Source organism: Pseudophryne corroboree, chromosome 6 (genome assembly GCF_028390025.1).
Source record: "Pseudophryne corroboree isolate aPseCor3 chromosome 6, aPseCor3.hap2, whole genome shotgun sequence".
NCBI classification, from domain to species: Eukaryota; Metazoa; Chordata; class Amphibia; order Anura; family Myobatrachidae; genus Pseudophryne; species Pseudophryne corroboree.
This window is the reverse complement of record NC_086449.1, coordinates 36,065,716-36,093,298: the sequence shown is the minus strand read 5'-3', so window position 1 is coordinate 36,093,298 and position 27,583 is coordinate 36,065,716. Positions and strand designations below refer to the sequence as shown.

At 45.5% G+C, this 27,583-nt stretch overlaps 1 protein-coding gene across 1 annotated transcript in view; it reads left to right on the top strand.

The window, feature by feature from the left end:
* The window catches only part of LOC134934208 (uncharacterized), a 76,662-nt gene extending 51,248 nt beyond the window's left edge, over positions 1–25,414 (top strand). Inside the window, exon 5 of the mRNA XM_063929696.1 lies at positions 25,011–25,414. Within this exon, the coding sequence (XP_063785766.1) occupies positions 25,011–25,414 (404 nt within the window). The remainder of the gene's footprint in view (positions 1–25,010) is intronic.
* The last annotated feature ends 2,169 nt before the right edge of the window (positions 25,415–27,583 follow it).

Here is a 27,583-nt window from a genome sequence, read left to right as displayed (position 1 = left end):
GCAGGGCAAGGTTGTCCATGGGCAATGACGCAACCGGAAATAAGTCTCCGTGTGAACCGGGGACGCCGCACGTGTGGTGATACTCTGTTTGTATAAAGGTAAGCTTTTGTATTATTTGTATTGTGACTTCTGATGACGGTCGAATAAAGACCGAAACGTTAAGCTACACTGATTTGAGTCTGCTCATTTCTTGGTGTCCATACAAGACCGTGAGTGCCGCCAGCATCCATTCTCTACATTACCTGTTCTGTGGATGGCACCGGGCAAGTTGTATACTTGAATCTATGGGAGTGCCGAATATTGTCTTTTCACTATATATATACATATACATACCGTGTATATACACATATACACATATACATAGCATATTAAACATGCATATATATATATACATACATACATACAGTACACGTATATATACACATATATCTGTGTGTGTGTGTGTGTGTGTGTGTGTGTGTGTGTTTATATGTACATTATATATGTATATACATGTGTATCTATGTATGCACATGGATATACTGTATATGTTCTATAACTAAAATAAAGTAAACTTTTATTAAGCACTTGCGAGTGCCACCAGGAAGACATCGGGCTGCAGAGGACGCTAGACAGCCATTAATAATACTCATGCTCCCATAAAAAAAAATATATATATATATATATTTTTTTTTAGTGGAGGGGGGTTTCTGGGTGCTCGCAAACTCCCCCTGGGTGTGCCATTGGAATCCAAATCACGGTCGTGGAACCGAATCCAAAACCAAAACGCGAAAAATTTCCGGTGCACATCTCTAGTTGAAAGGTAGCTGAAGCGTTTCAAAGTCCTAAGGGCATTCTAGTAAATTCAAACAAACCCATCGGTGTAGTGAAGGCAATTTTTTCCCGGTCCTCCGGTGCCATCAGAATTTGCCAATATCCGCTAATGAGGTCTATAGTTGAAAAGTAGGCAGCTGTCTTCAAGGCCGTCAATGACTCTTCTATTCTTGGTAGCGGATAGGCATCCTTATGTGTCACGGCATTCAGTTTGTGATAATCCACGCAAAACCGGAGACTTCCGTCCTTCTTTTTGACGATAACTAAAGGGGCTGCCCATGGGCTGTAACTCTCACGGATGACACCTGCGGCCCTCATATCGGAAATCATTTTTTGCACGGGTTGGTACATTGGAGGTGGTAGGGGTCGGTGTCTTTCTTTAATGGGAGGATTACTTCCCGTGGGAATAGAATGATACATGCCTTCAACCTTTCCAAAGTTGGAGGAATTCTGGCTAAAAGACACTGAATTCCTTTGGACCAGTTGTAACACTCCTTCCCGCTGCTTGTCTGGTGTATTCAAGACCCCAATCTGGATCTCATTCCACCAGGCATCTTCACTCTAAGCGGCAGATAACCCTTTGTCATTGTTTCTTGACACGCAGATGGTGTAATTTCCCCCAATACATCCTGGAAATTGACTTGAGACACCCTTGCTACCATGCAATGTCGAAAGAGTCGGACAGGGTAGTTTTGAGGATTCAAGATGCGAACAGGTACTTTACCTTGCTCCACTTTCGCCAATGTCCTGGCCACTGCAAATGGCTGATGTCTGTCCGGGTCACAAGATTCTATGAGCCTTGTCCGCCAGGGCAAATCCGCACTTTGCCCCAAACTATGTGCTTCGAGTTGGGCACCAACATCATGGGCCACCGATCAGCAATTCGCGCCTTCCCAACCTCTACTCCGTCATTGGCGAATTTCTTCTGACCTTCCAGTAGCCGAATAGTCTATTGGAGTGTCCTCCGCTCCCATGGGGTGGCTGTCTTCAATTCCGTGTGAAGGGCTTCGACTAATTCATAGGGACAATTTCTGAGGACATTCATCCCGAGGATTACTAGAGGCAGAAAGTCATTTGGAACCATCATCACGAGACATCCTTGTCTGGTTAAGTTTGCTCGACCCACTTTCATATTGGCTTCCCAGTAGCCATGGTAGGTGATAGGTTGTCTGTTACTGGCTAGTAGATGTAACCAGGTAGTCGGTGGGGAGACTATGGTTTGCTCGTCCCAATGTTGGAGAAATTCATTAAGATGAATGGTCGAAACTTGAGATCCTGTATCAAGGAGAGCAGCCATCTCCACGCCATTGATCCGAATTTTCAGGTGAGGACACTCACCAACATACCTGGGCCACCACTCCTGCGACATCGGACCTATTGGGACATCTCATCCTGAGGGTCGGTCCCCTGCCTCGGGGTCTCCTCTTTTAAAGCTGCATTGGGGCAATTTCTCTCAATGTCACCGCTTTGTCCACAACCTCTGCATATGGGCTGTCGTTGAGCGTCAAATTTGTCTGTAGGACATCTACCCGTTCCCCTTGGTACATCCCATCGAGAACGTTACTGTACACCCCGATCTTGCCGCCATTCTTGTCGTCGGCCGATGATTTGGCCTTGACTCAACTACTCCAGTTTTTGATCCATCCTAGCTAGGTGTAGGGTAAGCTCCATAAGTTTAGAGTTTAAGGTCCCGATTGAATCCTGACTAGATGGAGTTTGTGCCTGTTGGGTGACTGCCTTAGGCAATGCGACCTCCATTTTTGTGCGCAATTTTATTTCCTTGATCTCTTCCCCCTCCGCTTGCTCAGCTGATACCTCATACTCAGGATCCTCACAGGAATTTTGTCCAAGAATTTGAAGAATTTCTTCTTTGAACTCAGAAAAGGAGCACTTCGGCTGTTGACACCGCTACATTCTCAGTTGAACCTGAAGGACTCCCCCTTGTGCTCCTTCGATGAAGAGGTTAATTAATGTCTCATCAGCCTGCTGTACTTCGCGCAAGTCCAAGGCTTGTACTGCCATCATTGCTTCCTGCAATCCCAACACAAAGTCCCGTTGTGTTTCGCCAACTCGTTTTCTAGCGTATAGTCAACTTTTTAAATTGGAAATAGTTTTTAAGGCAAAGATGTGCCCCAATTTTTCCAAGATGCCTTCCACGGTATCCTTCTCTTCCTCCGCCCATGCCTCTGTCTCCCGCAGCGCAAAACCTATTAATTGTCCCAATAGGAGCTCCACCTTCTGTACTTCACTCAGCAGGTACAACCTGTACATGGAACGTATCTTGATCCTAAACTCTTTAAGCTGGCTAGTTCCTGGAGCACGCTGGTCTCCCGAATAGGTAGGAAGCTGAGAAGCGCCAAAGTAATATGGCATCATACTGGGTGATGTTATCCTTTGGCTCTTCCCTGTCGGAGATTAACCAGGTGACGCGGGCAGTCTCCTCCATGTAGATATTGATGTTGATGCAGGAGTCTGAGGATCCTGTGATTCCGACATTCTATCCTGTTCGCGGACGACAAAAATTATGTAACACTCGTTCTGATGACGGTGTACGTTGCTGCAGAAGTGTAGTGGTAAACATATTCCATACTCTCACAGTCGTACCTCTTTGTAGGATCTTTCTGCTTTTCACAGTGAGATGAGGTTGATAAATATACTGCCAACAGGAGTAAGGGAGTTCGAAAAAAAAATACTCTTCACTTTATTTATGACAACAGTGTAAATATACCATTCAGTATAGTTTACCTTAGACTATATAAATATTACAATCAAGTAATTCAAAGCTTTCCTCACAGCAATGATTGCTTAAATAAAATAAAGGTACTGTTAGGTTCCTGGTGCTCAGAACAAGGGAGATGTTATGAAGTGAGTCCAGAGCACCAGGACGTATTGCTGGATTTGGGGAAATGGAACGGGAATAGCCCCTGGCACCCTACCTCTGTTGTTTTACCCGTGTTGTCAATTCACGCTTGCATGACTATGGTTTCTTGGGCCCATGGCAGCCACGTTTGAAGGGCGGATTAGGTCTGCCCAACTCCGATGCCCCCTCAGGGCTTAAAGAGAGACAAATTGTGAACTGAGATAGGGTAATAACAAGGGGCCCTCTAACTGAAACAACCAAAGCCAGGGGATACTGACTAGCCTAAAACTAAATGTATGTGCGGCTTGCCACCAAAGGAAAAGAACAACAAAGGAAATGCTGTCCACACGCCGACACAATACTTTTGTGTACTGGCGGTGACAGCATAAGCAGAACCCTCTGCAAAACACAAGTGACAGATATAACCAAGGAATACAGCGGCCTAGGCTGACGGACGCGGCAGAGCCGCTACTCACGGAACCGGTACAAATACTGACAAATAGACAGGAACCCCCAATGCTGCTGACACAGACTCTCAGAACTGGAGGACAGGCAGAATCCCAAACGGCAGACCGGTGGACACCAAGAAGCTAGAAACTCGACCAGGCACAGGTAAAGCCACAGGACTTCTGGACAGGAACGCTTCACGGCAGGACACAGGATCAGACACAGGAACTGACACAGGAATCGACACAGGAACTGACACAGGAAGCTAGACAGACACTGCTAGACAAGAGCTCAGAAACTGGCAGGAACAAGCTCAGAACTCAAGCACTCTGGAAGACTGGAAACCTAGAAATATCACCAGCGTCTGTGAATTGCACTGAGCCAGCATATAACAGAGAGGCCTAATTAATTATGTCGTGCAGCTGCCCTGTTGCATGACTCCAAACTGACAAGATGCAATTAGCAGACAGGTGAGGCCAACTACATGGAAACAGGCTGCAATTACACAGACTCACCACTGACAGCAAACAATAATCTTCTAAACCAGAGCAAAGGGAAATCCTGGCCTGCAAGAGAACTATAAACATAAAATAGGAATGAACCACTACCTGTGGTTCATAACAGTATCCTCTCCTTAAGGGAGAGCTCCGAGCACCCCATGACACCCACGGGGAACATAAACAGAAGTATAACATAAAATACCTAACCGAAATGCAAAACAGGAATGAGCCACAGCCGTGGCTCATAACAGGTACGTTTTATTTTACAGCAAAAGACGATCTCAGCAGAACTCCAACCTAGACAGGAAGAATGTTTAAATTATTGGCCACACGAGTATCAACATTGAATAGCCCAAATGGATTCAATTACTGTAAGCAACTTAAATACAAGCCACATCATAACCAACAAAACCTCTTTACAGTTCCAGCTGTATATAGTCTTAGGTCTGAATAAGGCCAGCTGGAAACAGTTACTATTTAGCATGCGGGCTGGAAACAATATTACATGAAACAAAATTTACAAGTAAATACAATTGCATCGATACCATTTGCTATAGCAAATACTGTTAAACTCTCTTAGTTACTTATACTGCGCAGTTTGTTTATTTTAAATGGCCATTATGTTGGTGCACATGGAGTCTCTGTTCATTTATGTGATACACAGTCAGCATTAAACTCTAAGTATACTGAGAAGGATAATCCTGAGTAAGTCCTCGGGGGAATTCTCTACAAAATATAAGAAAATCAAACGCTGGATTTTACAAATGCTGACCGGTACTGGCCAGATTCAGAAAGAACTGAGCCTAAACTGAGATTCTTAGTGGCAGGACTCTGACCTGAGGTAAAATGTAGAATAATTGTCCGTTAACTGACGGATAAGCTGGTGAGTATCTCCTTTCACTAGCAGTGGTTGAGCAATGCTAACCTCCTAGCTGAAGCTTGGGTGCACCAAACGATTAAGGCGAAAATGCGCATGCGCATGTTACGCAGCACACATGCGCTAAGTATTTTAGCACAAAACGTAGTAGATTTACTCACGTCCGAACAAAGAGTTTTTATCTTTGAAGTGATCGGAGTGTGATTGACAGGAAGTGGGTGTTTCTGGGCGGAAACTGACCGTTTTCACGGAGTGTGCAGAAAAACGCAGGCGTGCCAGGATAAAACGTGGGAGTGTCTGGAGAAACAGGGGAGTGGCTGGCCGAACGCAGGGCGTGTTTGTGACGTCAAACCAGGAATGAAACAGGCTGAGCTGATCGCAGTGTGGGAGTAAGTCTGGAGCTACTCTGAAACCGCTAAGAATTTTCTATTCGCAATTCTGCTAATCTTTCGTTCGCAATTCTGCTTAGCGAAGATACACTCCCAGAGGGTGGCGGCCTAGCATGTGTGATGCTGCTAAAAGTAGCTAGCGAGCGAACAACTCGGAATGAGGGCCAATGACACTACACACTGCATCTCTTATAGTTTATAGCTTGTCCCTGCGGCTCAAAAAGCGGAGAAAGTTAATTTATTATTAATAATGTCCAATTTCTGCCTGACGCTGGAGAGAACAGAGTGTATGAGTGCTTGAGGGTTAGTACAGTCTATTCTGCGCTCCTACAGGACATATATCTGTTATGCTGCAATGTCCAAATGAGGGAAGCCTGCTCAGGCCATGAAACTCAATAAAGAACTACTGTCACTATAATGGCATGCATGAGCTCATAGGTTTAATTATCTGCATCCTGTTGCTCTTAATGTATGTGGGCCCTTATTCCGAGTTGTTCGCTCGCAAGCTGCTTTTAGCAGATTTACTCACGCTAAGCCGCCGCCTACTGGGAGTGAATCTTAGTTTTTCAAAATTGCCAACTACGTTTTTTCGCAATATTGCGATTACACCTCTCTTAGCAGTTTCTGAGTAGCTCCAGACTTACTCGGCATCTGCGATCAGTTCAGTGCTTGTCGTTCCTGCTTTGACGTCACAAACACACCCAGCGTTCGCCCAGACACTCCCCCGTTTCTCCAGCCACTCCCGCGTTTTTCCCAGAAACGGAAGCGTTTTTCTGCACACAACCATAAAACGGCCAGTTTCCGCCCAGTAACACCCATTTCCTGTCAATCACACTACGATCGCCTGAGCGATGAAAAAGCCGTGAGTAAAATACCTAACTTCTTAGCAAATTTACTTGGCGCAGTCGCAGTGCGAACATTGCGCATGCGTACTAAGCGGAAAATCGCTGCGATGCGATGATATTTACCGAGCGAACAACTTGGAATGACCACCGTGGTGATGTGCTGTGGCAGCCACTTTTACCTGCTCCGAAGGAACTTACACAGGCTACTTCCAATAGTGCCCCTTATTAGGCAGCTCCGGTTCCGCCTCCCGGACCGCCTTCTCTGTTCTCTCTGTACTGCAGCCCCGGAGAATCTCCGCCTGCCGCTGTCACTCCCAGCCGGGCCACACCTCCGGCCGTTGTTAAGGGCTGTCACAAGCAGTGAGCTACTGCCTTACCACACACCCTTGGTGGAAGGAGAGTCCTGCGCCGTCCTTGTCACTGACGGTGTTCCACTCGGCTGCCCGGAGCGCTTCCCACTCCGTCCTCTGTAGCCGCTGGAGTCTGTCTGGAACCGGGTTAGGCACTCTCTCTCTCCCAGTCACCTTCGCCTCACCGCGCATCAGCACGCCGCCGTTGTCCACTGCGCAGCTCGCTGCCCTTTTTTCTCTTCCACCGCCTCAACGGCTCTCCGGGTCCCCGGATGTGTCCCGCCAGCGGCACGTTATCATGCAGTTGATTTTTTTTCTTCTGGCACGAGAACGTCCCTGCCGTGCGCCCACTGTGTTTAATGGCGCTGTCAGTCCAGTCGGCTCTAACTCCCCTCCGTGAGGGCCACTTATACACTATCAGCTATTAAAGTTTATTTTCTTACTTGTTTATACAAATATATATATTTTACTAGTTAATTCAGAATTTCCTCAAAATTACCAAATAAACTGGTTATAAATTACGGGGTATTACATACACATATCTGCTAAAGTCCACATTGCGCAGTGTGTGCGCTGCCCAGGACCTACTCCTACGGTGCAATAACATCAGGCTGATCGGGCCTGGAGCTGACGTCAGACACCCTCCCTGAAAATCCTTGGGCACGCTTGCATTTTTCTGGACACCCCCTATAAACGGTCAGTTACCACCCACAAATGGCCTCTTCCTGTCAATCACCTTGCAAATGCCCGTGCAAACAGATTTTTCGCACTATCCCATCGTTGACCAGCGATGCCCTTTGCTGCTGTCCAACGTGTGTCCCCCTTAGTGTTTCTCAACTCCAGTCCTCAGGGACCCTATTGGCTAACATTTTCCATGTTACCCAGCTGGGCACAGATGTGTTACCCACAGTCACAAGTGACCTGAAAAACAGGATTTGTTTGAGGTCCTGAGGACTGAGGGCCCGATTCAGACATGATCACTGTTGTGTGAATTCTCACAGTGGCCGATTATCGATTGATTGCGCATGCGTATGCACCACAAGGTGCAGGAATGACGCCAAACAGCGACAGGATGGTGCGAAAATTTTGATTGCAAGGTGGTCGCAAGGTGATTGAGAAGAAGTGGACGTTTGTGGGAGGTGACTGACCATTTTATGGGCGTGTCAGGGAAGATGCAGGCGTTCCCAAGCGTTTTCAGGGAGGGTGTGTGACATCAGCTCCGGCCCCGATCAGTCCGATTCTATCACATTGTAGGAGTAAGCCCTGGGCTACGCACAGACGTACTGGAAAAAATCATTCCATGGTGAGTGAGGTGCGAACGAATTTGCAAATGTCCGCTGTCTGGAGGAATTTTTGCACACTTGCATGGGGCGGGTTTACACTCCCTATGAGTGGCGACTTATCTGATCGCAGCCCTCTGCAATCACGTCTGAATTAGACCCTGAGTTTGAGGACCACTACTCTAGTCTGACATGTGACCAGCAGAATGGGCCTGGTTCTGAGATTAATCCAGATGCAGACGTCTTTAGACACCACCAACAGTTGCACCATCCAGACTTGCACCAGCCCTATGACAGCTGCAGTATCTCCCTATGAGTATGGTCTTCTGTGTGAGCGGTTCAGCGTCTTTGTGTGCAACTGCTTCCAGCGACACATTCGTGACATCTCCATATTTATGTTTAGCCATCTCCCTGTTACCTGACTGTCACCATCCAGGGACGTCCCTTTCATTTATCATCCAAATCTGCACTGCGCACACTTGCCTACGTTTGAAAAGCATTTCAGGGAGATTGTGAACGTTACATCTATCAGCGCAGATGTGTTACTGCTGCATCTGAGAGGCGTGTCATAAAAATGAATTATGTCCAAACGTAAATGAGCCCCAAGGTTAGTAAGATCTACTTGTTGAAGAAAATACACTGATATTTTTCAGGATTGGTTTGTGTATTGTGTTTTAGAAGAGGTTCCATACACAGTAAGTAGCCACGAAAAACCTTATTTAAAATGCATGTAGCCATAGGGATCATTGTACCTTATAACCAATGCAGGGAAATGGCTCTGATGATCCCATTTCAATGTACAAGTCCCTGATTTATTTTTTTCCCCTAAGAATGGAACAGCTACATAATGTGGATAAGGGGGGTGATTCTGACTTGAGCGTAGCTGTGCTAAATTTAGCACAGCTGCGATCAGGAACACAGGCATGCGGGGGACGCCCAGCACAGGGATAGACCACCCCGCATGTCAGTCCCTGCCCCGTCGCTTAAGTACAAAAGCATTGCACAGCGGCGATGTTTTTGTACTTCAGGAGTAGCTCCCGGCCAGCGCAGCTCCTGTGCGCTGGCCGGAAGCTACTTGTCGCTGCCCGCCTCGCAGCGGCTGTGTGTGATGTCACGCAGACACTGCGGCCCGCCCCCCACACAGTCCAGCCACGCCTGCATTGACCAGACCGCTCCCACAAAACAGCGGCCAAATGCCGCCATGCCACCCCTTCCGCCCAACGACCACCTCTGATAGCGCTAGTTTCGATAGCGCAATCTGGTCACTTAAGAGCGTCCTTCAATTATCAGGTCAACTTTAGATATCATTTACCAATGCATTGGGAGAATACAAAATGAATAAGACAACACACACAGGTTATGTTTCTGCAAGTTTACTGCCTTTACTGTGCCAAACAAGCATTTTTATAGACATACATTTCACATCCAGCCATAGTTGGCCAGCCCACATCTCCTCCCCAAAGGCGGGGGTACAGACTAAAACATTGGTTCAACGTAAGCTACGTTCCTTCCATTTTGTAACATTCAATAGATAATTGAATGGGTTCAGTATGGTATGCCGGCGGTCAGGCTCCCGGCGACCAGCATACCGGGGCCGGGAGCCTGACCGCCGGCTTACCTACAGTGTGGCAAGTGAAAATGAGCCCCTTGCGGGGGCTGCGCTCGTCACGCTATGGGCACGGTGGTGGGCTAAGTATGCCACACTATTTTATTCTCCCTTCAATGGGGTCGTGGACCCCCACGAGGAAGAATTAGTGTCGGTATGCCGGCTGTCGGGATTCCGGCGCCGGTATACTGTGTGCCGGGATCCCGTCAGTCGGCATACTGAAGACCACCCTAATTGAATATGTCCACCCTTGCTTAATCACAATTCTTTCTTATATAAAAAGCATTTGCATTATTATAACCCAATATGCAATATGGTGGCTAAGCATAAATCTATAATTTTCCCTCCTTTTTATGATAATACAAACATTACAGGTTTATCTGGTATTTTCCTAACAAGTCTTTGCAATAACAGTCTACTCCAAAGGTGCTCGTGGCTACCTATCTCCCGACAGGTAGGAAGCTACACCCTATCTGTTACAGGGTTGGTAACTTTCTCTTGGCTTTGGCTGGTAGACCATTGGCTCATATCCATTAGGGCAGACTGCTGTTGGACTTTCTTTGCCAGATTCTTTTGCAATGATTTATATTTGGAGGATTCAAAAGCTTTCCTTATTCTTTCTGCAGACTGAAAAACAACAAAGCAGTATCTTAAAACACAGATATAATATAATTGCAATTCCAATAGCCTTTAAAAGAAACATTAGTATTCCTACAATCCATCCTTTAATGCCACTGAACCATGAATCTGGATTCAGCCATGATAGCCACCCCCATTCACCCTCCAGAGTGTCAGAGGTGTTATGTTTGCTGGCATAAGTCAGTTTTTCTTCTTCTATCTCCTGTACATGTTTCATTAGTAATAAATGAACATCACAATTTACCTGTCTGTGTATACAATGTCATACAATAGCCTCCTGTTTGTGCTGTTAAGTAGTCGAGCAAGAGCCTGTGTTGTAGCTGTTTCTTTTTTTATTTCCTAAATTTCTCTTCCTACATATCTGAAGGTATTATCATAAATTTCAGTAATGTCATCCAAGAGTTCTGCAAGAGATTCCACTCTATAATATGAGTTTGACCCAAAGAGGTCCAAAAATCCCATTCTCTAATGCCAGGGTGCATAGATTAGTTTCTTTGCATTTCTTTCTGCCTGCTTTACCTCTCTTTTAGCCCTGTGCATAGGACTGTATTTTCCCACTTGGCCTTTTTGGCCCCTGATCAGTTCTTTCACCTCCTTGTGATCTTTTGCTCGCGCTGCTGGTACTATGCGTCCTAAGGTGCAATTCCCATAGTCACCATAGATGAGCCACTTATAGGCATATTTTCCACACAAAATTAAACAAATTTTGGAAGAAATGGGGGTATATTATCCCACATTTTTCTTAGGTTATTCAGCCCTTTTTCGGCTATAGTTCCATCTACTACAAACTGAGTAGGGCTGCTTCCTGTCTCATTCATCTAGCAAGGGAATCCTGGCACTGGCCATACTCCAATGTTTATCATTGCTCTTCCTTCACTTATTGTCCCATAATCGTTTGTCAATGCTATGGGGAATGGAGCCTCTCCTGGTTTTACATTCCCCTTTACATCACCCACTCGGAAAGGAGCCTTAGCACAAGGGTAAAATGTTCCCAAATAGGTGTTTGAGGGATAGTGTTGAACGTTTTCAAGGTCGACCAGACCTTCCGTTTCTCTTTTGCTAAACTCAATGCACAAAGATACATTTGGGGCAACTACAGTAGGTGTGCTTGCAACTTAGGGGGTTTCTTGTGTATGTATCGATCTGATCTTGCCTTAAATAATGCGTCATCTGTGTGGTCCTCTATAAATTCTGCACATTCCTCAAATGTGATGGGAACAAATGTCCACTCTCCCCCTCCTGCTGAGGTGGGACCATGAGAGCAGGTGGCATCAAGGGCATTCCCTACTAAATTATGCAATTGTAGCAACATGTTTTGGTTTGCTCCACTAGGGGCATTGCACCACTCTGTACAGTTTTCCTCTGGTGGATGTCCACAGTACTCACAAATACATCTCTGGATGAGTGACAGATTTTTGCATTCATGGATAGGGTTTACTACTTCCCTTTTCTGGTGTGTTAAAATTACTTTATTGTCCCTTCTCCTTGCCAAAATGTCATGTAACTCTCTTTTGTGTCATCCTATTTCATTACTTATAGTTTTCTTATATGCGTGGTTTTGACATGTCATTTTACCGTTACACATATAGTCTTTTTCCCCAACTATGACGTATATGGAGAAGATAATGCCTACTGCTACCAGTGGGGTGCCCAATATTATTCTCCAAAGTGCTTTATCTGGCTTGGGGCCTAGTAGATTATACAATCTTGTTTCTTATCCAAACTTAACTTTTAGTAGTTTGCAATGAGATACATGCACCCAAGCCTCTCTGTCCTTCAATTTCACAGATGTTGTGGTAGTTAGTAACACCTGAAATGGACCATCATATCTGGGCTCCAGGGACTTTCTTATGTGTCTTTTTAGGTACACCCAATCTCCTGGCTGGAGATGATGTGGATTCTGATCTGCCATAGAGTCTGGAAGAGAAGTATGTGCTACAACATGAAGATGGGTTAGTCTCTCAGTCAGACTTTTGACATAAGCAGTTAAATCACCATGTTCATGCTGCAATTCTTGTGGATAATAACATCCTATCTTAGGTATACTACCAAACAAGATTTCATATCGTGAATATCCTGACTTTTTGTTAGATGCAGTTCTAAGACTAAACAGTGCCAAAGGTAAACATTTAACCCATCCCTTCCCAGTGTCTTGCATTGCCTTCTTAATCTTTGCCTTCATGCTATAATTAGTTCTTTCCACTAGTCTACTGGCTTCGGGCCTGTAACCTGTGTGAAAAGCCTGCTGTATGCCCAAGTCTTCCATAATATGGGTCATGACTGCTCCTGTGAAGTGACTTCCTCTATCTGATTCAATCACTTCTGGTACTCCATACCTACATACTATTTCAGTCAATATTTTCTTTGCTATATTCTTTGCTGTGGATTTGGCTACTGGCCAGGTCTCCACCCATTTTGAGAAGATGTTGACACAAACCCGTACATACTGGAAAGGGCCAAGAGTTGGCATCTGAATATAGTCTATCTGTAGTCTCTGTAATGGCATATTGTCTTTTGGAATGGCTCTTGCTGGAGTATTGGTTCTAATTCCTGGATGTGAGATTCCACATATCCAACATGCTTGTGTATGCTTCCCTGCTGCCCCTTGGACTCCTGGGGCTATCCATCTTTGGTTTACTTGTCTTGTCATTTGGTCTTTTCCTGCATGAGTAATTCCATGGCTTACTTGGCACACAGCTGGGTATAGTACTCTTGGCAAACATGTCTTATCTTCTGTCTTCCAGAGTCCTGTATAATGTTCTTGTATGGTTCCCTTCCTTTGTCATGTGGCTTTTTCTAGGGGACCTGCTTGATTCTGGAAGAAGATGAGTTGTTGTAGATCAGCCATGTGTGATGGGTTCTGGGTTTCAAATTCAGCTAGCATTACTTGTTCTCCTGGTTTGTCAGGGCTCTTGGCTCCCCTCTTTGCTTTCGCATCTGCCAAATTACTTCCTCTTGTCTCTTTAATTTGGTTCTTGGGGTGTGCTTGGATCTTTATGATGGCCACTTTCGCTGGCTTGTTCAGAGCTTCAAATAGTTTTTTTTATCAGATCTGCATGTTGTATCTGTTTTCCTGTAAATGTCTTGAATTCTCTGCTTTTCCAAATCTGTCCGTAATCTTGCATAATTCCCAAGGCATATCTGGAATCTGTGTATATTTTAGCTGTGGTGTTTTCTGCATACTCCAGAGCCTTGGTGAGAGCTATTAGTTTTGCAGCTTGTGCTGATAACGGTACTGGTAAACTTCCTGATTCGATGATATCAGTCTCTGTTGTAACAGCATACTGTTATGTTCTCTGTGCTTAGAATGTAAGCTAGTGAGTGGGTAAGTCCCAAGCACAGGAACGTGATGCTGCAATAAGGACAAGGTATAGCAGTAACCCCTAGGACCCTACCTCCGTTGTTCCACCAACGTGGTCAGTCTACGCCTGCGAGAATATGTGTTCTCAGGCCCATGGCAGCAGCGTTTGAAGGGCAGATTAAGTCTGCCCAACCCCGATGCCCCCGGTCTTAATATGGGACAAGGCGTAAACTGAGAAAGGATAATAACAAGAGGACCTCTAACTAAACAAAACTCGGAGCTAGGGGCTACTACAGAACTAAAAACTAAACGTATGTGTGGCACGCCGCCAAAGGAAAAGGACAACAAAAGTAATACTGTACACACCCTACACGGCACCGTCGTGTACAGGGGAGGACAGATAAGGCAGAAACCTCTGCAAAAACACCAGCAACAAGTATAATCCAAGAATACTGCGGCCTATGCAGCAAGACGCGCCAGAAGCCGCTACTCACAACACCGGGAGAGTAACCACAAGTGCACGAGAACCCCGAGATGACAGGCACAGGTTTCAATTGACTGGAGGGCTGGAAAGACTCCCACGACTGGCTTCTGAACACCAGGACTCAGGACCACTTGGAACAGGGTAGACCAGATAACAGCACACTGAACAAGGAATTCTCAGGAGCAGGAACAGCTCACAGGAAGCTATCACCGGCATCTGTGTAAGGCCCTGAGGGAGAATATATCAGGAATCTGTACCAATAGCTGCAGAGACCTTAAATTGACAATGTCGTGCAGCTGCCCTGCTGCTCGACTACAGACTAACAGGTGCAATCACTTATCTGGCAACGGGGAACGCAGTCCGCCTGTGGTGTCCCTCTTGCCAAGGACCCGGCGGATCAGAGCGTTCAGCGTCCTGGCATTGCCAGGCTCAGAGTGCTCAGCGTACTAGCATTGCCAGGCGCTGAGCGGGGAGCAGGAGGATGTGCGGTGGATGTGATGCTCCAGGACCGTAGCTTAGCAACGGTCGGGCGCTGGCGTGAGCCGCCGTGCCTAACAGTAACCCCCTTGAGGAGGGGTCAAAGAACCCCTAATATCGGGTTTATGAGGAAATTCCTGAAAGAACAACCTCTTAAGCCTAGGGGCATGCAAATTCTTATCCAGGACCCAAGACCTTTCCTCTGGGCCGTGTCCCCTCCAATGAACCAAAAAATATAGTCGACCACGAGAAAATTTAGAATCTAAGACCTTTTCCACTAGGAATTCTTGTTGACCATGAACATCCACCGGAGGTCTACACTGAATTTTTTTCCCAGGAAATCTCCTGGAAAGGACATATGACTTCAATAGAGAACAATGGAAACTGTTGCCGATTTTTAGTGACTTTGGCACCCGTAGCCGAAAAGCCACTGGATTTACTTTTTTGACAATAAGGAACGGTCTGGGTCCAAATCTAGCTGAGGGTTGTCGGAGCTTGATGTTGCAGGTTGACAAACACACCTTATCCCCTACCCTAAATGCGCATGGGCGTCGGAACCTATCCAGAAAAAAATTCTCCCGAACAGCAGCCTTCTTAAGGGCAAGGTGTACTTTTCCCCAAATATCTCTGAGACGGGAGGTTAAGGTTAAAGAAGAAGCTGGATAATGTGGAGTAAAGGAATTGGCTCTAGGGTGAAAATCCAGGACCGAAAAGAATGGAGACTCCTTGGTGGATGAATGGCAAGCGTTATTGTAGGCGAACTTGGCCAGAGGAAGAAAATCTGACCAATCGTTCTGAAGTTTGGCAGAATAAAGACGTAAATATTGTTTTAGTGACTGATTCACATGTTCAGTCTGCCCGTTAGACTGTGGATGGTATCCAGACGTTAAACACAGTTTCATGTTTAACGATGTACAAAAACGCCTCCAAAAAAGGGCAATAAACTGGTCCCCGGTCAGAGACTACATCCATAGGTAAACCATGAAGCCTGAAGACATGGCAGAGGAACAGAACTACAAGAACTTGAGCGGAGGGTAATTGGTGTATAGGAATGAAGTGGGCCATTTTGCTAAAACGGTCCACATCTACCCAAATTACCCGGAACCCGGATGAAAGAGGAAGATCCACCACGAAATCCATTGAAATGTATGACCATGGCTTGAGTGGAATTGCAAGAGGCATGAGTTGCCCGACGGGCAAGGATCGGGACACTTTGTGCTTAGCACAATCCTGACAGGAAAGGAAAAATTCCCTAACATCCTTGGAAAGATTAGGCCACCACACAAAGCGAGAGATTAACTCCAAGGTTTTAGCAGTACCAGGATGACAAGCAACCTTACTATCATGAAACTCTCAGAGGACACTGCCTCTCAAACACTCAGGAACGAAGAGACAACCAACAGGAGTTTCACTGGGAGCCTGCTGCTGACCCTGAATGAGTTGTGTGAACAAATCCTGTGTGAGGCCGGCCCGGATGACGGACGTTGAGACAATGGGAGTTGCGGAAGAGTGGTTATTGTGAGCAGGAAGAAATCAACGTGACTGGGTATTGGCCTTAGTAATCTTAGAACCAGGCCTGTAGGTTGGGATGACCTTGAACCATGTAAAAAACAGCGCCCAACACGCCTACCGAGCATTTAGCCATTTTGCTGATTCAATATACTGTAGATTCTTGTGGTCTGTGAACACCATAATGGTATGCTTCGCTCCTTCAAGCCAGTGCCTCCATTCCTCAAAAGCCCATTTGACTGCCAGCAACTCTCAATTACCAACATTATAGTTGGATTCATCAGAGGAGAATTTCCTGGACATGAAGGCACAAGGGTGTAACACCAGAGACTTGAGGTCTTCCTGAGAAAGAATGGTTCCCACTCCAACCTTAGAGGCGTCCACCTCGACAATAAAGGGAAGATCAGGGTTGGGATGGCTGAGAACTGGAGCTGAGACAAAGGCTTGTTTTAGGGCCCAGAAGGCAGACTCGGCTTGAAGCGACCAGATTGAAGGATCAGCTCCTTTTCTTGTTAACGCCACAATAGGAGCAACTAAATCTGAAAAGGCATGAATAAAACGCCCATAACAATTTGCAAAACCAAAAAATCGCTGGACAGCCTTCAAGTTGGTGGGCTGCGTTCAGTTTAGTATAGCCTGGAGTTTCTTAATTTCCATAAAAAACCCCTTTGGAGAAATAATATAACCTAAAAAGGATACCTCAGTAATGTGGAAATCACACTTCTCCAATTTCGTGTACAAATGGTTCTCCCGCAACATTTGAAGCACTTGCCGCACATGGACAACATGCTGTTCAGGAGACTCAGAGTAAATTAAAATGTCGTCCAAATAAACGACCACGAACTTCCCTAAAAAGTCGCGGAGGATGTCGTTAATAATATCCTGAAATACCGCATGAGCGTTAGATAGTCCGAATGGCATCACAAGATATTCATAATGTCCGGACTGAGTACTGAAAGCCGTCTTCCACTCATCCCCAGATCTTATTCGGATGAGGTTGTAGGCTCCTCTGAGATCGATTTTGGAGAAAATATCCACAGTGCGGAGCTGATCAAACAACACCGAAATCAACGGCAAGGGGTAGGTGTTTTTAATAGAAATCTTATTCAAGGCCCGATAGTCTATGCACGGTCTTAGAGATCCATCTTTTTTCTAAAAAAAACCCAAAACCCTGCGCTAAACGGAGATTTTGAGGGCCTAATAAACCCCGTCTTCATGCTCTCCTGTACATAGGCCCTCATTCCGAGTTGTTCGCTCGCTAACTGCTTTTAGCAGCATTGCACACGCTAAGCCACCGCCCTCTGGGAGTGTATCTTAGCTTAGCAGAATTGCGAACGAAAGATTAGCAGAATTGCGAATAGAAATTTCTTAGCAGTTTCTGAGTAGCTCCAGACTTACTCTGCCATTGCAATCAGTTCAGTCAGTGTCATTCCTGGTTTGACGTCACAAACACACCCAGTGTTCGCCCAGACACTCCCCCGTTTCTTCAGACACTTCCGCGTTTTTCCCAGAAACGCCAGCGTTTTTTCTGCACACACCCAGAAAACGTCCAGTTTCTGCCCAGAAACACCCACTTCCTGTCAATCACAGTACGATCACCAGAACGATGAAAAATCCTCGTTATGCCGTGAGTAAAAGACCTAACTTTTATGTAAAATAACTAAGCGCGTGTGCTCTGCGAACCTTGCGCATGCGCAGTAAGCTACTAATCGCAATATAGCGAAAATCGTCAACGAGCGAACAACTCGGAATGACCACCATAGTCATCCATGGCCTTATTAATCTCGGGACCAGATAAAGCATAGAGTTTCCTTTTTTGGCAGAGTGGCACCAGGGACAAGGTCAATGGTGCAGTCAAATGACCGTTGGGGTTGTAGGATATCAGCAATACCCTTAGAGAAAACATCAGCAAAATCCTGATATACTGAAGGTAAGAGTTCCAGAGTAGCAGCTGCGACCCGGACTGGACGAGAAATACATCCTTTAACACAGAAGGAATCCCACCGGGAAATTTCCCAAGACCGCCAATCTATGGTGGGATTATGAAGGGCAAGCCAGGGGTGACCTAAGATGACAAGCACAGCCGGACAATGAGTGAGATACAACTCAATTTTTTCGGAATGTAAGGCCCCCACTGTCAGTTGTACTGGAGGGGTCCGATGAGTTTACCCCATTAGAGAGTGGACCACCGTCTAGTCCGTGCATAGTGATAGGTTTATCTAACTGAAGCTGCGGAACTCCCAAAGCCTGAGCCCAAGCAAGATCCATAAAGTTCCCGGCAGCTCCGCTGTCAATGAAAGCTGAAACAAATGAACTGAGATTACCAAAATAAATTTTTACAGGAATTAACAAGGAATCATTTCAGGAGATTAACTGCAGACCCAAGAGAACCCCCTCACAATTCACTTGGTCAGAGCGTTTCCCTGTTTATTTGGCCAGTTACGCAAAACATGTCCCCTGCCACCACAATATAAGCGGAGCCCTGAATTTAGCCTTCTGGCTCTTTTCTCTGGAGACAGCCGGGAGAGACCCACTTGCATGGACTCCTCAGCGTCCTCAAGGAAAGCATACACACACGTACTAGACCTGAAATCAGCTCCTCTTTCAGCCCTCCGCTCTCAAAGATGTCAATCAATCTTAATAGCAAGCTCCATGAGCTTATCTAAAGACTCCGGAGCTGGATACTGAAGGAGACTATTCTTGATTACTTCAGACAGACCGAGGCAAAACTGACTGCGCAGGGCAGGATCATTCCAGCCACAGTCGCTCGACAAACTGAAAAATTCTGTACAATATGCCTCTGTGGGATTTTTACCCTGTTTAAGTGCACGCAGGTGGCTCTCAGCCGACACTTCCCTATCTGGGACATCATACAAATGGCCTAATGACTTAAAGAAGGCATCTACTGTTAAAAAGGCTGCATAATCGGATTTCAACCCAAAAGTCCAGGTTTGTGGATCGCCTTGAAGCAGAGACATCACAATGCCCACCTGCTGAGACTCAGTACCTGAGGACCAGGGCCTTAAAAGAAAATAAAGTTTAGAGGCTTCCTTAAAATTAAAGAAATCTTTTTGGTTACCCTAAAAGCGATCAGGAAGGTGCATCTTTGGATCAGGAATCATACCCGGGGAGGCTCGTAAAGATCTTCCTGCGACCTCACCCGAAGGGTCCTGAGTGAGTTCCTGAATCTGATTGGCCAAAAGCTGGTTGGGATTCTGTCCTAGCACTGCCGGATTCATGAGGACCGAATTTCAATTCCACCCTGGTAAAATAATCAGATTATTTTTTTTTGTGGGCCGGTGATAATGTTACGTTCTCTGTGCTTAGAACATAAGCTAGTGAGTGGGTAAGTCCCAAGCATGAGGAACGTGATGCTGCAATAAGGACAAGGTATAGCAGTAACCCCTAGGACCCTACCTCCGTTGTTCCACCCGCGTGGTCAGTCTATGTCTGCGAGACTATGTGTTCTTAGGCCGACGGCAGCCGCGTTTGAAGGGCGGATTAACTCTGCCCAACTCTGATGCCCCACGGTCTTAATATGAGACAAGGCGTAAACTGAGATGGAATGATAACAAGGGGACCTCTAACTAAACAAGCTAGGGGCTACTACAGAACTAAAAACTAAACGTATGTGCGGCACGCCACCAAAAGAAAAGGACAACAAAAGAAATACTGTCCACACCCTACTCGGCACCATCATGTACCGGGGAGGATAGCTAATGGGAAAACCTCTGCAAAAACACCAGCAACAAGTATAATCCAAGAATACTGCGGCCTAGGCCGCAAGACGCGTCAGAAGCCGCTATTCACAACACCGGGAGAGTAACCACAAGTGCACGAGAACTCCGAGATGACAGGCACAGGTTTCAATTGACTGGAGGGCTGGAAAGACTCCCACGACCTGCTTCTGAACACCAGGACTCAGGACCACTTGAAACAGGGTAGACCAGATAACAGCACACTGAACAAGGAATTCTCAGGAGCAGGAACAGCTCACAGGAAGCTATCACGGCATCTGTGTAAAGCCCTGAGGGAGAATATATCAGGAGTCTGTACCAATAGCTGCAGAGACCTTAAATTGACAATGTCATGCAGCTGCCCTGCTGCACGACTACACACTAACAGGTGCAATCACTTATCTGGCAACGGGGAACGCAGTCCGCCTGTGGCGTCCCCATTGCCAAGGACCCGGCGGCTCAGAGCGTTCAGCATCCTGCTATTGCCAGGTGCTGAGCGGGGATCAGGAGAAGACGCGGCGGACGTGACGCGCCAGGACTATTGCTTAGCATCGGACGGGTGCTGATGCGAGCCGCCGCGCCTAACACATACCCTGTATATGGGGTTCCATTATCATAGTATCTTGATCCATCCACATAGAGATTGTGCTGGGGATATGGAAGAGCTGTGTCTGTGACATGAGGTAGTGGTTGAGTTTCTTATTTTCATCACTATCTGCATTCCCACAGTCCACATGGTCATTCACATCCTGGTTGTTCTGGGTACCATTGCTAGAGATATTATATGTCTCTCTTCTCTCTCCTTTTGAATCTAGAGATTCACACTCTGCTCCTTCCTGCAATAGGATAATAATCAAAACTAGGTGCTCCTTCATACCATAACACAATACTGGTTGTACAATGTGCACACGTGCCTATAGGGCGTAGGCAAGGACTTGGATAAGTCATTCAACCACATTAGACTTGTACAACATGTAACTATGACTTGATCATTCGTAAAGTCTAGGTTGATACTGTCTCACAAGATGACCCAGGGGCTTCCATTGATAAGCGACAGGACAAGTCTCTAATAACAAGTGCCAAGGGCCATCTTTGATGATCTTATGGAGTAAAAACCTTTATACACTTTACACTTATTTGGTTAAACTTAAAAACTTTAACAGACAGGACACTTGACACAGACAAGACAGTAAACTGTTCAACTGAGGCGACAGTCTTGGGTAGCAATACCTCAGATCCCTGTTAGCAAACAGACCCCGTAAATGGCTGGTCCAACTTTCATACAAATAGAACATATAAACAAGTAAATAACAACAAGCAATATGCCTTATTTGCCTTAGGCTAATCAATACAACATAATTCCGTTAGGATGTGTGACAAGATAATCGGGCTACTATGATGATGGTAAAAGAGGACATAAATGTATGTTTTTTTCTATAAAGCACTAGAATGAAACTCAAAGAGTCTGACTGAGTAAAGAGGATTGAAAACAATCAGTGGTTACTCACCCGGGAATTATCAGAGTCTCTGAGAGTCATTCCCTTCCAGATTAGAAAATACCATTAGATGTCACTCCTTTAGTTAGTCATCCCGGACGAGCCCCCATGAATGATAGCGCTAGTTTTGGTAATGTAGTCTGGTCACTTAAGAACGTCCTTCAATTATCAGGTCACCTTTGGATGTCATTTACTAATGCATTGGGTGAATACACAATGAAAAAGACAACACACACAGGTTTACTGTGCCAAACAAGCATTTTTATAGACATACATTTCAAATCCAGCCATAGTTGGCTAGCCCACATCTCCTCCCCAAAGGATGGGGCACAGACTAAAACATTAGTTCAACATAAGCTATGTTTCTTCCATTTTGCAACATTCAATACATAATTTCCAGTAAATGCATAGCATTATAATGTCATACATTCCTAGTTCCACTACGCCCTGCTAACATTCTTTCACAATAGCCTATTCATTGTTCTCAATTTTCTCTGAAAACTGCATCCAGATGTATTTCTGTCCCTGTAGAGAACGCAGGATGCTAGCTATTTCCTCTGAGAACTAGGGTGTAGGCTTCTTAACTTATAGTTTCATCATTCCATATACCAAAGTCTGGGATATGTCCAAACCTTGCTTGAACACAATTCTATCTTATATAGCAAGCATTTGCATTATTATAACCCAATATGGTGGCTAGGCATAAATCTATCACCTCTGCCTGTCAATCAGGCAGAGGCAATCGCTAAGCGCCGGCGCATATGCACTTCTGACCTGATCGCTGCGCTACAATAAATGGCAGCGAGCGGTCAGGTCAGAATGACCCCCAAGGTGCAATCAGGGAGATTGCTGGTCTATTCAGGGAGTCAGGGAGATTGCTACTATTTCAAGGAGTCTCCTGCAGAATGCGGGAGGGTAGACAAGTATGGCACTACGTCTCCGTATGAATAAAATTGGGATTCATGTGCGGAGTGACTCAGAGGCATGTGCTGTGTGACTCAGAGGCAAATGCAGTGTAAGTCAGAGGCATGTACAGAGTGACTCAGAGGCATGTGCAGTGTGAGTCAGAGGCATGCGCGGAGTGACTCAGATGCATGCATAGATGAAAAACTTTGCTCCACTGCATCCAATATCGCTAACAAGGCCCAATGGTAGTCAGAGAGAAGATCACTGTATACAGTGTGGGCCCGATTCTGAGTCACGTTCTAATGCTAATTCACTTATGTACAATCCCTTAAAAGTTGCATGGTAAATGCATCCCAAGGAATGTACAAAGAGTGCAAATACTTACTGAGATGACCAGACTCTGGAATGTATTGGGTGCATCTGGGCAGTGACTGGGAGTTTGATATTCAGATGCACAATGGACATGATATGGTAGTGCCCTGGTCTTGTCGCATCACCGGTTGCAAACTCAGCTACATTGGAGGCATGACTTTGCACCTACAATGGGGCTGTTGTAAGTTACGATGGGACAACCGATTGTTGCAACTGCAGCTGGTCAAAGTGGGTGCCTCAGTCCTTGCACATTCAGATGCACAGTTGAAAACCAGGGCAAGGGCTTAGAATAGAATAAAGTTTCAGACTTGCTTATAGCAAAAGACACTAATGTGGTCGCAGTAGCATGTGAGTCAGAATAAGGCACAAAGCCCCCTAGGGGAGAGGGTTTGCGGGCATTGCTAGTTCTCGACCTTGTGGCGCCAGGGCAAATATTTCCTTTGGCACCCCAACTGAAAACAGGGACAGTGCGTGTTGGTGTTCGTAAAAGGCATGGCTTTACAGGGAAGGAGCGTGGCCACATAATAGTACCAATTCACATTACATCGCACAATAGTGTTCGTCAGTCACATTACACCACATAGTAGTATCCCTTATAAAAATTATGCAATGTTAGAACCCCTTACACACATTGTGCTAGGTAGAGCCTCTTATACCCATTGTGCCAGGTGGCCCCTTATACACATTGCGCCAGGTAGAGCATCTTATATACATTGGGCCAGGTGGCCCCTTATACACATTGTGTCACTTAACTTAGTCATCCAGCGACCTCGGTGCAACCTTTTGACCTAAAAACAATAGTGTGAGGTGCTCAGAATAGACTGGAAATTAGTGGAAATTAATGTTATTGAGGTCAATAATACCGTAGGATCAAAATTACCCCCAAATTCTGTTATTTTAGGTGTTTTTATGTTATTTTTTTTTTTAAATCATCCAGAACCAAAACCAAACCCGAAAAGGATGGTTTTGGCAAAACCAATCCAGATCCAAAACATGAACGGAGATCCAGATCCAAAAACAAAAACACAAAACACGAAAAGTGTCGGTGCACATCTCTAGTACAGAGTATGCAGAAACTCTACAAGGTAATGAAATGTGTCCTCCACCACGGAATCAAGCAACTCATACCTAACCATGGTTCTAATTCAGCATGAGTTGTAGTTGTACTACTGTTTGCACAAGTACAACTCACTTCACTAGCATGCAGGGGGATGCCCATCACAGGGTAATTCTGCCCCATATGCTGGGTTCTTCTCCTCCACAAACATGCGAGCGCTTTGCTAAGCAGCAAAGTTCTCACATGATAAGGGTAGCCCCCTGCTTTTGCAGCCTATCTGCAAAGGCAGACAGCTACCCTCAATGTTTATGCTCGCAGCAGCTGGGTGTGATGTCACACAACTGCCACAGCCCACCCCACACACGGTCCGGACACTCCTCAGTTGTCTGGACCGCACCCCCCCAAATGGTGCCTCACAAACTGCGCCATCATCGACCTGTCACTGCCCCTCCGCCAGGTCTAAGACTGCGCTCTGAGGAGAACGCAGATTAAGACCATGCACATGCGCGCACCGGGCTACTGTTGAATGCAGACTGGCTTATGGGCTGTGGGGCTGCAGAAAGGGCTGGCAGAAAAGCAGTGAGTGCTGTAGAAGTGGCTGGTGGATGGACTGTGAAATATGCAGCAGGGTCTAGCAGCCGGGGCAGCAGGAAGGGCTGGCAGCTGGGTTCCTGTACCTGTTTACCAAAGGCTGATGAATGGCATCCGCTTCTGCTCTCTACTTCCATGCGGATGATTTAGGCCAAACTGTCCATCCCACTGGGTAAGAGCCCTGTGAGGCATATTGCCAATACACCCCTGTTACCCCTCTGTGTGATTGGTCATGAGTCTCAGCTTGTGATACATGTACCTCAAGGTATGATTAACTATGTTCTGATAGTTTCTTTTATTCTGTAAAGATTCTCAAAAATGTTGATGCCGTATTCAGAAAATGTTTCACCAGTTGAAGATCAAGAGTCGCCTCTTTCATACTGTATACTAAAAGTGAACTCTGAATTACTTTCATTGGATGAGGTATATAATTGTTGAGCTCTAATTATCCTATGTCACATTTTCTCTTTCTAGATACATCGTCCTACTCACATTTTACTGCTAAGCAGCCAAATAATATCACAGCTGACACTGGAGGTTCTGTGACTCTCAGCTGCTCATACAGACATAACGGTATTTACAGAGATAGCGATATCCTGTGGGTCACTGCTTACTGGAGAGTGAACAGCACAAGTGGTCCTCACGCCTACCACCCCCACCAGGAAATGGTCCATCCCAGGTATAAGGGAAGAACAGAGATAACAGGATTAGCCAACCTCCACATACGGGGGGTGCAGGTAGAAGACAGCGCCACCTACCACTGCTTTCTGGTGATCAAGCTGTGTATAAATACAGAAACATCACGACGCATGGCTGCACATGGAGAAGGAACCAGTCTGATCGTGAAAGGTATCAATAAAATGAATGATAAAATATAATTGAAAAATATTTGTTTTCAGAATGAAAATTGCTCCTAGACACTAGCGTGTAAACTTGGAGAAATAACGCATACACTGTGATCTGATAGGCTGCATTTCCACAGAACGTGCATCATTTTACATTATGGTGATACAAACATGATCGGCAGACTGTCTGTTTATTTCAAACAGTTTTTCAGTAAAACAATACCTAAAATATAAAGGTATACAGGGACGTGAATAGTGCACCGAGCAGGAGCAGGAATGTAGACTGTACACGCTATATCTGGCATTCAGGGGAATTTGAAGAGGCACCAACTTATATTTATATATATAGTCAGTATTGGGGATGAGTTCGGGGCATGGGTCCCCTTGGGTTGGTGTAGCTGGGCTGCTTCAAGTCGTCATTATTGTAACACTTATTCTAACAATTTTTAGCACTGCTTTTTACTAATGTAACACTTTTTAACTAAGGGTGTGCAACTGCCTATTTTTGGGGGGTTTTGGTTTTGGATCTAGATCTCCCTCATGTTTTGGATCTGAATTGTTTTTTTTAAATCATCAACACAGCTAAAATAACAGAATTTGGGGGTGTTTTTGTTCCTACAGTATTATTAACCTCAATAGAATTCATTTACACTAATTTCCAGTCTATTCTGAACACCTCACAATATTGTTTTTAGGCCAATAGGCTGCACCGAGGTAGCTGGATGACTAAGCTAAGCGACAGTAGTGGGCAACACAAACACCTGTAAAAAAGAAGAAAACTGGCGCTAATTAGAGTTTCTCCAATAATAAACGTGGATGGATAATTAAACATCTATAAATTTATTTAGTAAAAAACAAATGTACCACATATACTTATTACTAAAACAACATGCAAATTGGGCATATAAAAAAAACTGAGAAGTGGAATTATGATGTAGCTGCTAGATAATGTCCACATGGGATCCCGGACTGAAATAAATAAAGTTCCCTGGTGTTACCCGTGGTGATGGAACCTCCAAGTGGTTAGATAGTCTTAGCAAGCAAGCTGTGATGTTTGTGAGGTGACTTGGTCCTTCCAATCAATGCTGTAAGATGGTGCAGACCCACAAGGAATATTCCAATGGCAAGGTATAAAGGTCAAAAGTCCATATCTGGATCCTCATTCAGATGGAGCAATGTGATGGCAGCTTGTAACACTTAACGCGTTTCTCTAGGCACGGTCACCTAGCTTCATCAGAAGTAAAGCTCAGTCTGCATGAGGGATCTATTTAAACCCCTTTAACAACCTGATGCCCGTCAGGTATGGTGCAATCAATTAAATTGTCCATCCACTAAAACAATACAGTAAACCACTGTGTGTAGTAAACATACCCTTAAAAACACTCAGGAGGCAAACCTGCATTGAAAATGACAAGCAATTGCATTTTATTTATATTATGATTATTCAAATAAAACGGAGAGCATATGGGGTCATAGTTCAATTCAATCGTGACTCACCTAGGAGTAATGAATGACTTTCCAATCCATCACCTGTGTTACCAATCCCACCCCCCCTGACGTAACACGGTGTAGCAGTGCGCCAGAGGTACGGGGCACAGAGGTATATCATTCCGTATTAGAACGATGTGGAAGGTACATCTCACATCGGGCGGCCATGGCCTGCAGAGAGGACTCCGTGGAACGCATTCACGTGACCCAGCCGGGTCACGTGAGCGGGACCAGGGGTGCTTAACCAATGAGACGGGGATGTATGAACCATGAACTCTCAGATAATTGGCTATACATAAAGTGCTGAACCAATGAAGCGGGGATGTAATAGGAAGTCTTGTAGTTGCTAAGCGACCCCATATACAAAACCGTATGCTCTCAAATAATTAGCTGACCATAGGAATAGAGAAAAGGCTAAGAAAAAGGAAACGAGCAGCGTCCATCACCCATTACTGGTGTCCATACAGCCACTGGAGTATCCCCCGCAAAGCAGGGGATTCCGTGCCAAGAGGGAAAACCTCTCGGCCACTCACCCATGTACAAGCTGACAGGGGTTACCCCTCTGTCCCGTCACAGGCGGGTGTGGAAAGCCTCCAGGGCTGCGTGAAACACAAACAGGTGACACAGATTTGTCACCTGTACAGAATGGATGGGAACACAGCTGATTTCTGTTTTTTTGTTAATGGAGATTTATTGTATAGAGCGGGGGTTGTT